The sequence below is a fragment of the Rhinichthys klamathensis genome, unplaced genomic scaffold, assembly GCF_029890125.1.
Source record: "Rhinichthys klamathensis goyatoka isolate OS25496 unplaced genomic scaffold, OSU_Roscu_1.1 h1tg000391l_1, whole genome shotgun sequence".
Taxonomy (NCBI): Eukaryota; Metazoa; Chordata; class Actinopteri; order Cypriniformes; family Leuciscidae; genus Rhinichthys; species Rhinichthys klamathensis.
In genome coordinates this window covers 426263-438347 of record NW_026606894.1, presented here as the reverse complement: position 1 = coordinate 438347, position 12085 = coordinate 426263, and the positions used below count along the sequence as shown (strand labels likewise).

The 12085-nt window shown below is 39.5% G+C and overlaps 1 protein-coding gene across 1 annotated transcript in view; it reads left to right on the top strand.

The window, feature by feature from the left end:
• Positions 1-12085, top strand: part of ppp1r37 (protein phosphatase 1, regulatory subunit 37) — a 75352-nt gene that overhangs the window by 42813 nt on the left and 20454 nt on the right. The window contains exons 5-6 of the mRNA XM_056234264.1: positions 5883-6002; positions 7656-7806. Coding sequence (XP_056090239.1) covers positions 5883-6002; positions 7656-7806 — 271 coding nt within the window. The remainder of the gene's footprint in view (positions 1-5882; positions 6003-7655; positions 7807-12085) is intronic.

The window sequence follows — 12085 nt, the reverse complement described above, 5'->3', positions numbered from 1 at the left end:
CAAGTCCAAAGAGGTTAGAGTCCAAGACAAGACCGAGTCCAAAGAGGTTAGAGTCCAAAGAGGTTAGAGTCCAAAGAGGTTAGAGTCCAAAGAGGTTAGAGTCCAAAGAGGTTAGAGTCCAAAGAGGTTAGAGTCCAAAGAGGTTAGAGTCCAAAGAGGTTAGAGTCCAAAGAGGTTAGAGTCCAAAGAGGTTAGAGTCCAAAGAGGTTAGAGTCCAAAGAGGTTAGAGTCCAAAGAGGTTAGAGTCCAAAGAGGTTAGAGTCCAAAGAGGTTAGAGTCCAAAGAGGTTAGAGTCCAAAGAGGTTAGAGTCCAAAGAGGTTAGAGTCCAAAGAGGTTAGAGTCCAAAGAGGTTAGAGTCCAAAGAGGTTAGAGTCCAAAGAGGTTAGAGTCCAAAGAGGTTAGAGTCCAAAGAGGTTAGAGTCCAAAGAGGTTAGAGTCCAAAGAGGTTAGAGTCCAAAGAGGTTAGAGTCCAAAGAGGTTAGAGTCCAAAGAGGTTAGAGTCCAAAGAGGTTAGAGTCCAAAGAGGTTAGAGTCCAAAGAGGTTAGAGTCCAAAGAGGTTAGAGTCCAAAGAGGTTAGAGTCCAAAGAGGTTAGAGTCCAAAGAGGTTAGAGTCCAAAGAGGTTAGAGTCCAAAGAGGTTAGAGTCCAAGACAAGACCGAGTCCAAAGAGGTTAGAGTCCAAGACAAGACCGAGTCCAAAGAGGTTAGAGTCCAAGACAAGACCGAGTCCAAAGAGGTTAGAGTCCAAGACAAGACCGAGTCCAAAGAGGTTAGAGTCCAAGACAAGACCGAGTCCAAAAAGGTTTGAGTCCGAGTCCGAGTCAAGACCGAGTCCAGGACAGGAAAAAAGTCTTGACATTAAATGACAATCATTTTGGGTTATTATTTGTTGATCTAAAAGCAAAAACAGTGTCACAACACCCAGGATTTTTAAGTATAGACATTCCCCTTGATATCATATCTTCTAATCTAAAGAAAAAAGAATGCTGACATATGGTGATACCTCATAATAGCAGTGTTAGAACTGATACAAACACCAACCCACTACTATTACCACTGCTAGGTACTAGTAGCCTACTGAGCATTTGAGCAACTAAATGACAATATAGCTTCACTCCAGTAAAATATATCTGTGGTAATTTCTTCACGTTAAACCGAACTTTTATTTTGACGGGTTTATTCTGAGTGTATCTGACGATGAAATGCTGAAGATAAACGTGTACTTGAGTATGTGTAGTACACGAACCTGCGGCACTCACTTGCAGAGACTCGCTGAACAATCAGATTTGATTGCAGTCTTTAATATTCACAGTGACTAGTCCATATAGCAATTTCGTATTATGATTGGCAGTGAATAGACAGATCTGTTATTTCAGCTATGCGCCGGTATTGCAGTAGCAAATAGTAGAAAACAAATCACACACGCGCAGGTCGTACTTGTCAATGACTGGCACTACAATCTGCGGTAATCTGCGGAGGTTTCTGTGGTGCATACTACAATAATACGTTACTGGGAACATAAAAAAGACACCTGGACTCGGTCGAAACCAAAAGCCATATTTGGCAAGACCAGTGGCCGAGACCAAGACAAGTCCGAGTCCGAATACCAGCGAGTCCGAGACAAGTCCGAGACCATAGAAAAACGGTCCAAGACCGGACTCGAGTACTACAGCTCTGCTTAAGTGTATATAATTTCGGCTCGGACTCGAACACGGGACTCGAGACTCGACTCGGACTTGAACTCAGACTCTTCTTTGGTGACTCGACTCGGACTCTTCTTTGGTGACTCGACTCGGACTCTTCTTTGGTGACTCGACTCGGACTCTGCTTTGGTGACTCGGACTTGGACTCGGACTCGAACACTGGGACTCGAGACTCGACTTGGACTCGACTCGGACTCTGCTTTGGTGACTCGACTCGGACTCTGCTTTGGTGACTCGGACTTGGACTCGGACTCGAACACTGGGACTCGAGACTCGACTTGGACTCGACTCGGACTCTGCTTTGGTGACTCGGACTTGGACTCGGACTCGAACACTGGGACTCGAGACTCGTCTTGGACTCGACTCGGACTCTTCTTTGGTGACTCGACTCGGACTCTTCTTTGGTGACTCGACTCGGACTCCGCTTTGGTTACTCGGACTTGGACTCTGACTCGAACACTGGGACTCGAGACTCGACTTGGACTCGACTCGGACTCTTCTTTGGTGACTCGGACTTGGACTCTGACTCGAACACTGGGACTCGAGACTCGACTTGGACTCGACTCGGACTCTGCTTTGGTGACTCGGACTTGGACTCGGACTCGAACACTGGGACTCGAGACTCGACTTGGACTCGACTCGGACTCTGCTTTGGTGACTCGGACTCGAACACTGGGACTCGAGACTCGACTCGGACTCGACAGTTGGTGACTCGACTACAACACTGCCCGTAACTGCTTGTCTGGGATCAGTTTTTCCTACTCCAATCCAGTGTTGTTGGACGCTTGACTGGCCATGGGAAGGTTTTGTCCTCCTGCTGCACCGCTGTAAACTCTCAGCTCTGTAATCAGCATGTTTGTTGGTTTCCTGTATTTGCTGCGCTCCTAATCTTCCTTACCTTCAAACCCTCGTTATGAGCTGCAAATTTGTTTTTTAAATTTAAAAAACAAGTTTTTAGGGTCTTCCAGAAACATTGAGCGCTGTCCCGCCTCTGTGTGTACTGTATTCAGACAGTGTGTGTGTGTGTGTGTGTGTGTTCAGGGTGGAGCACAACACAACACCTTATGCTGCTTCTCATCAGAGCTCGGACCAATTAAACACCGCTGAGTTTCGCTTCAGTCTTCACAGTGTGTGTACATGCCTCAGTCCATCACAAGCACATTCCTCTTACACAGTAGTGCAAGATAAGCATTATTAACAAAAAAAACAACGATAATTTAAAAAATAGTCCTCCTATTTAGGGCTTCCTCCGACTAAATATTTATGTAGTTGACTAGTAGTCGTTCATTTAAGCCAATAGTCGACTAATCGCACGTTTATGATATTAATTTTATTACTTAATTATATATGGGGGGATGGCATCAGAAAATGGTTTGAGTTTCAGGGCTTAGAAAGAATATTATGTAACATTTAAATGCACACCAGTACGCTGATAACTCACAAAAGAGCTTAATGACATGACCTGTTGTCCGAGTTTACATGCAAAACCCACACTATAAAACCCAATAACGCAAGTAAACCATGTTTACAAGACTTTATTAATAAACGAGGTTACATATCACATATGCACACTTCAGTAAGCCGACAGTTAATGCGTTTACATGCTGGGCGGAATCGCCGTAAGGAGCAAAGATCTAGCTTTGACGCTTGTTTTATGCTAACGCTGTTTATGACCTAACGTTACTCCAATAAAGGAAAACCACAGGTTTACGCGTTTACATGATCATGTGCATTGTCGGGTTAAGCATAATCTGGTTAAGAACGTGCATTGTTCTACAATACAGAGAAATACCAAACCATAATATTGAGCCTTTAAAATATAAATTAAGTGCTCAAGCGCACGTATAAACGCTCTGTAAATAAGCAAACGAAATGCACAGGGGTGGACTCACTCCTATACAGCGGGACAGTCCTATGTAGCGCGACATGCTTTCCTGCTCACTCCTTCCCAGCCTTACATAGTCGTAATACTGGTTTTGAACTGTGCAAGGTGATTGGTAGCGTGGACTGGGACGTCACGTTCCACAATGAAGAGTGGCAGGCTGCTCTTCCAGTGGGATCTGTAACACACAGAAGCAGACTAACACACACACACACACACATATTATTCCGTGCTCTAGCGTACGTAACCATCTTGATTATTTATAAATAATGAATTTGAATAAATGATGTCTCTTTTGAAATGGTCAGAAAGAGCTGTTTTCTTTTTTGACAGTTCACACATACTTTTACATATTGTTGAAAGTTTGGAAATGGTGTCTAGAATTACTTTTTACATTGTTGTTACCACATGCTCTTAACAAGTTAGCTAAAATAGCAATGTGGTCTTTATTAAGTTATCACCTGTCAGTCATTTTCTTTGCTTGTTTGATTTTAAGGCATCACAGTGTATGTGTATTACTGACTTTTGTGTCTATCTCTTCTTTCTTCTGTCCCATCATAGGCATTAGATGTTCTCTCTCTCTCTCTCTCTCTCTCTCTCTCTCTCTCTCTCTCTCTCTCTCTCTCTCTCTCTCTCTCTCTCTCTCTCTCTCTCTCTCTCTCTCTCTCTCTCTCTCTCTCTCTCTCTATGGCCCTGTTTACAACTGGTATTAAGATGTGTTTAGGTGTAAAAGGGCTAAAACGTTTTGAACTTGTGCACTTCCGACCACTTTCAGAGGTAGTCGAAAACACGTTTGACCGGATTGCTTTCTTAGTGTAAACGCTCAAGTGGTCGTCGAATGTGTTCAAACAGCCACAAAAGACAGTCTACTCTCCACCTACTGACCTAATGCGTAAATATTATCCCTCGTCTACTTGTGATCCGATCGACCAAAAGGTGTAAACAGGGCATGTCTCTCTCCTTTTGCTCTGCGTCGTGTCCATCAAGGGAATATTTCAGGCGTTTTGTCTCGACTTGTCTGAGGTCACTGTGTGAAAAGTGAATGACTCGTGCTGTTTATAGGATAGCGTGTAAATCTCTAGTGTAAAGATGTTGGAAACAAAACCATATTTTTTTTCGAGACGCACATAGACATTTTCACATGTACAAACATGCACGCTAATTCTCAGCACTTACAGCGTCATGTGGGACACAGTCTGGGCTTTTATCCAGGATGAAATTAAAATCTATATAACTGTAATATAAAATAACTAATCAACATTACACATTTATTTAATGGTTGCCATATAGTAAAATCACATTTGGACATGTTACCTTGAAAAAATGTATTGTTTATATACAGTACTGCTCAAAAGTAAAACATGTTTTACAAAGAGAAGCCTGTTATGCTCACCAAGGCTGCATTTATCTGATCGATAATACAATAAAATACAGTAATATTATTAAATGTTATTACTTTTGTAAAGTGTAATTTATTCCTGTGATCAAAGCATCATTACTCCAGTCTTCAGTGTCACATGATTGTATATGATGAATATGATTTGATGATCAAGAAACATTTCTGATATTATCAAAACTGTGATACACTACCATTCAAAAGTTTGGGGTAAGATTTAAAAACATAAAAGAGATTAATGCTGTTCTTTCAAACTTTCTATTCATCAAAGAATCCTGAAAAAAATATCACACAAGCAGCAAAACTGTTTTCAACATTGATAATTAATAATCATAAATGTTTCTTCAGCAGCAAATCCTCATATTAGAGTGATTTCTGAAGGATCATGTGACACTGAAGACTGGAGTAATGATGCTGAAAATTCAGCTTTGATCACAGAAATAAATCAATTTGCAATATATTCACATTGAATACAGCTATTTTAAATTGTAGAAATATTTCACAATATTACTGATCTGTTTTGATACAAATAAATACAGTTTTGCTGAGCAATATTACTGATTTTTCTGTGTTCTGTGAGCAGAAGAGACTTATTTCCAAAACAAATCTAAATTATTCCTAACTTTTGACCGTTTGTGTACCATGGTGATGTGTTAATAATGTTTTTAATTATGCCTTAGCTATAAGTGAGAGACATTTCCCCTCATCAGTCCATGATCAGGTGGTTTTCATGCTATCTCAGGTTGTCTGCATGTGTGTGTGTGTGTGTGTTTTGCAAACATCCCTTTCAAAATTCTCCTTCTCCAGAATAAACAAAACACACTGCTATTAATTCGCTCTTTATTCTGAAATGCTGTACAGAATTAGAATAAATGAAAAATATTTGTTTCTGTCTCTCAGGGAGCATCAGCTTTGTTCGATATGATCGAGTACTATGAATCCGCCACTCATCTCAACATCTCCAGCAACAAGCACATCGGCACCCGCGGGTGGCAGGCCGCCGCACACATGATGAGGAAGGTGAGACCGTGACTGACACACTCGTTAGGAACAGTTGATGTGTCAAGTCATCTTCATTTATACAGCGCTTTTAACAATATAGACTGTTTCAAAGCAGCTTTACAGTGATAATAGGAGATTAGAGTAACAGAGATTGTTTTGGCTTTACAGCGGCTCTAGAATAAAGTTATTGTCCAGCTAATGTTAGTTTTGATTGATTCACTTCCGTTTCAAAGATCATTAGTTTTTAACTTAAAGGGTTAGTTCACCCCAAATTGTAAACTCTGTCAGTAATTACTCTCCCTCATGTTGTTCCAACCCCGTAAGACTTTCGTTCATCTTCGGAACACAAATTAAGATATTTGTGCTTAAATCTGAGAGCTGGATCACTCCTCCATAGGCTTCTTCAGGGATTGAAACTGGCCGGCCCTAAAGTTATGAAAGACATCGTTAAAATAGTCCGAGTGACTACAGTGGCTCAACCTTAAGTTTATCAAGCGATGAGAATACTTTTTGTGCGCAAAAAAAACAAACAAAAATAACGACTTTATTCAACTATTCATTTCCTTCTCTGTTGGCCTCGAGATAGTTCACGTAGTGTAACAGCGCAGCGCTTCTGGGTTGTGTTACATTCCTGCTAATGTACAACTATGTGTATCAAAATAAAAAACAGGTCCTCTTATTCACCAAAATTCAGTGCATCTACTTAAAGAATAAAGAAAACAATAAAGAAAATGTAGCGCAACTTCAGCAGGGCACTATTTTCCATTTTTCATTGTGTAAATATATTTTAGGAAGCAAAATATAAACTTGCATTGTACCTGCATAATGGATGTGAATAAAACTCAAAATATACAATCAATAAAAAACAAATATTCCATAACAGAATGTAACCAAATGAGAACATGTCAAGGCAGAAATATGCACTATGGAAGTTCGATTAATGGATAAAATTCAGAGTCATTGTTATTTGACGCTTAAGAAACGTAAGACCTGGTTGTGGCACAGTGTCAGTGATTATTTACTGCTTATATTGAATCTTGTTTATGTGCTTGATTTATTTCTATTTATTAAACAAAACGTGTGTAGTACTGATTATTGGAGCCCATTAATTGAACTTCCATGCTCTTATATAGGACTATGTAGTATGTACCAATTTACTAATGCTCGGACACACTCGGCCTCGCTCGCGCGCGGACACACTCGGTGTGTCATGGGCTAATTTTGATTTTAAAGTGAACTACAAGTGTCACCGACTACTCTTAATGAGCTTTTTGAAGAGGCGGTGAGGAAACAGAGTTTAAAAATCACTAACGATCCGAATCATGTGCTCTATAGTGAGTATGAGATGATGCCCTCAGGTAGAAGGTACAGGTTACCAAACTGCAGACTGAATAAGTTTAAATTTTCATTTGTACCACTCTCTATAAAATAATTGAACAACAACAAATAGGGTGTGTGGGTTAGTTTTAAGGTGGTGAATTATGTGTAGGTAATTATGTTATGTGTTATGTATATTGTGTTGCATCTGCTATCTCGAATGCCCAAGATGAATTTCTCCGTCAGGAGACAATAAACGCTAATCAATCAATCAACTAATCCTTTAACCCGCTCCGGCCGGTGTGCTCATCTCAAAGATGTGCTAATCTTTATCCATCTGTGTGTCTCATTCAGACGAGCTCTCTGCAGTACCTGGACGCCCGTAACACTCCTCTGCTGGACCATTCGGCCCCGTTCGTGGCCCGAGCGCTGCGGATCAGCGGCAGCCTGGCGGTCCTGCACCTGGAGAACGCCGGCATCTCAGGACGACCGCTAATGCTGCTGGGTAATGCATGCACAAAAACAATGGTCGGGAACACCGTGGACACAACTTCGGTTATCCACAGGGTTCCCACGGGTCCTTGAAAGTTTGTGAATCTGAAAAAAAAAAATTCAAGGCCCTAGGTAGTTTTTGAAAATAAGCACTTGAAAGTGCTTGAATTTATTTTGTGCAAGAATAAAATTCCATATTATTCCCTCCGGTCCGCTAATGTGTTATTTGGCCAACACTTCGTGGCTTATGTACACTAGGGCTGTCACTTCTGTGAAAAAAATCCTGTTTGATTTTTGAGACATAATTGTTCATTGAATCGATTGTAAAATCGATTTTCCATGTCTAAAGACATTTCCATTTTCAACACTAAATACAGGCAAATCCACGGACACCTAACAGGCATTAGGACGAGCGTAAAGAGGCGCTTGAGACGCACAAGTCAGCAATATTCCTGATGATTTATTGGCGTGAAGTTTCGTGCACAATGACAAACAGGAGCGCAACATTCAGGGAGTGAGATTAACACCCTCGACCCGCCAAATGCGGGTACAAATGAACTTAAAGCGGGAAACGCTGTCAAATCACGAGCCAATCTGTGTTTCTATGTTTACTCACTTTGCTGGGGAAGTTCGTGTGAGCCAAATCTGTGCGGATTTAGTGCAAATACGCAACTCGTGAATCCTCATGACATATTAAATACAGCGTATTGCAGAATCTGCTCATTTCTGGCTTACTTGAACACACACGTCACTACACAACAGATAACGGCGCACTTGTTCACTTGCATTGAAGTAATAGCGAATATTAAAAAGCATTTGGTTAACAGAAAAGACATTGTTATTTTCCAGCATCCCACATGTTCTGTGTGCTGTATTGATCTGTCCACCTAAAACACATATTTGGTCAAAATTGTTTTAAAAAAGGCCGTTCAAATCGATTCCCTATTTTCGTTTTCGAAACTTGTGTTGGTTGATCGATTGTGCAATAGATTTTCGAACGTAAAGTGACAGCCCTAATGAATACTAGCTTGCTTGATTTACGTAAGTTACGCGCATGTATGCGTCACGTTAAGTGTTTTACTTTGGGTACTTTGTGTTGCCGTGATGAACAGAAAAAAAGCTTTTTTGCTTAGTTGTGTTTGACACATGAAAACTGTAACAATGTATCTTACAAGGTGACACGACCTTGCTCTCACTTGAAATGTGTCCCCACATTAAGTCCTTGAATTTAAGGGTATTGGACCTGGAAAGTCCTTGAAAGGTGACGGTCCTTGAATTTGAAGTTAACCAAGGTGTGGGAACCCTGTATCCATATTGTTTGTTAAAATGTGAGTATCAAATATGATCATCAGGCTTTTGAGGAAGGTTTATTTGTGTTCAATCATAATTGTATTACATTGCATTAATTGCTTTGATCATAAAACTAAGCATTCAGCTTACTAAGACATTATTGGCAGATATAGAGTGATGATGATATGCATTTTCTGTAAGTAGTCTGCTATGCTGTTATAATTGATTTGCGTTAGAAGCATTACATCAGAATTTCATCTTTCTTTTTGGCCATATACATATCAGCATGTGCACCAAAGTGCATATTTTTGCTCCGTTTGTTCCTCTAAATAAAAATGAGCGATGAAAAAGCCTGATGTATCTTATTGGATACTCACATTTTATCATGATTTGTCAACAACAACAAAAATTAGGTATGGATAATAAAGTAAACTTGTTGTTTTAGTCGAGTACATTTTAATCTTGAAATATTAATAACGATATACAGATTATGACTTTCTAAAAGAGTGTGAACTATCAATCAGATGACAGAAGGCATGTAGTAGATTGTGTACAAGTTTTGGCCATTGATAATTTAGAGGCCTTACAATGCCTTTTTACTTTCCACATCATGAGTTTTTCTCGTTTGTTTTAATGTTTGCATCCCTCCTCAAGCTTGTGTGAGCACAGCGCTGCAAACACTGGCTAAACCTCGTGAACTACCTAAATACAGGCAGCCCAGTACATGCCCAACCAGAGACAGATTCATACTGGACCAATACAGGACACATATCACTGTTCCCAGAGCAGTTCCGGGACTCTCTGACCATCGTTTGGTCCATCGTTTCCCAACATAGTTTTTGAAGCTGGAGCCACTGATCTAGATTAACTCACTACATCAGTTTATGTGAGAACATGTGAGTTCCTACCAGAACTTAACATAATGATAATAACGATCAACCATGGTTTACTGCAAAACTCAAACAGCTTTTGCCAAGCCAAAGAAAGTGCCTACAGAAGTGGGGGAATTCTTGTATAAACGGGCCAAAAACACGCTGATGAAAGAGAAAAGAGTAGCTAGGAGAAGCTGCTCTTAAAGGGGAACTTGGCAACTCTAGCCATTTCTTCGCTGATTGTCACTTTTGTTGTCGCATGTGTTCTCATCAGCGCCCCCTACAGCTGTGGGCCGTATATCTCACAACACTGTCGTAAAGTAACTCACTTGCGGCGCCTTTCTAACGCTGCTCGCAGTGCTTGCAGTGGGGGGAAAAAGGTGCCGGTACTCTCTTGCATTGGCAAATCATGACATTTGAAATTTCTACAGTGAAAAACAAAACTTGCAAATATTGCTGGTACAACAACAATTTATTGTTATTTATTAACAACATAAATATAGTGTATACTTGTAATGTATACAAGTCGTGTGTGCGCGCATTTCTTTACAAAAAAACATTCTCTTTTTAGAAGTTGGTCATTAATAAACTTGATTCTTGAAGTATGCAATACAACAATTGCATGTAAATGGTAAACAACAAAAACAACCGAGAAAACCACTCTGATATTGTCTTTTCAGTCATACTTCGATATGTTTACAAGACAGCAAACATATAAAAAAAAAGTACACTCGGGTTTGATTTGGGCATGTCTGTGTAGGCTATTACATAAACTAAAAGAAAGCTTATATTCTGACTAGTTTGCTCGTTTTATTTATTTATTAAACATATAGTTTTACCCAAACTGAATAATTAAGAAAAGTTTAAATGGCTAAATCTTGTATACCGTAAATATTTTGGAGTCTTCATTTTCTTTTCTGACGTAGCCTACTCCAGTTCTTGTTAAAACACACTAGACATGCAAATTCTGTGGCTCCTCGTGTGCATTTGTTATTATCGGAGCCGGCCAACTCTATCGTGTGGAGCTGTGTCTACCGAGTCGGTAATACATCATACACAGTATCATAGAATTATGACGAATTGCCATAAAGCAGTTCGTGTTTCTCGCTCGTTCTCGCTTCTCACGAGATTTCCTATTTCCAACTTACCGGGACGTTAGTTAGTTGGTTTTCCGCCTGAGAACGCTGAACAGGTTATTTAACCATCCAAATGATTTCTAGTTGAAATAGTTGCCAAGTTCCCCTTTAAAAGCTGGAAAATGTTTTCATCCAACAATCCTGCATCATGAACACCCTCAAAGACGACACCAACTACAAGACATCGTCGCCTCAATCTGCTGGGATTTAACAACTGGCTGATTCTGTTGTCGTTTTGCCACAGGCTGTTTTGGAGATCTAGAACTTCTTTAATCTTCTTCCCATAGGCTGCAATACTCTTCTAATCTTGTTAATTCACTTTTATTTATCATCCATAATACTGTTGACTATAAATACGTAAATACTTTAAATATGCCTATTCTAGGTCTTTATACTTTTCATATTTTAATTTTTTAATTGTATTACAGTGTTATTACAGTGTTTCCCCTACGATTTTGTTTCAGGGAGGGGGGGGGGGGGGGGGGGGACTGTTAGTGTTGCGGATCGGGTGTGTTACGGATACATGGTGTAATTTTTTTAATTGAAATCATGTATTATGAATCATTAAACTTAAACAACATTTTTTTTTTATATATATATATGAAAAAAAAATTCACACTAATTCTGTGTTGTGTTTTTTCTGGTAATAAAATGAAGACATAAAACACAAATTTTATCATAAATTTTAATCATATGAAATTAAATAAACTTTTTGTCAAAGAACTTGCTGCACAATGAGCTTTAGCCTACTACTGTTAAAATTAAAACATGGATTATTCCTTAAAAATTTCAGTTTTGATGATAATTTATTTGGATTAGTGTATTATTACATTGGGACATATCTAAATTCTAATGTACAACAGTAATATATAATTTCTGTCAAGTTAAACCGAACTTTTATTTTGACGGGTTGCCGTGAAGACCTTTTGAGTTTCTGTGTGTTTATGTCATAATGATAGTTTTTCTCAAATGAAGCGGTGAAATGATCACGAAG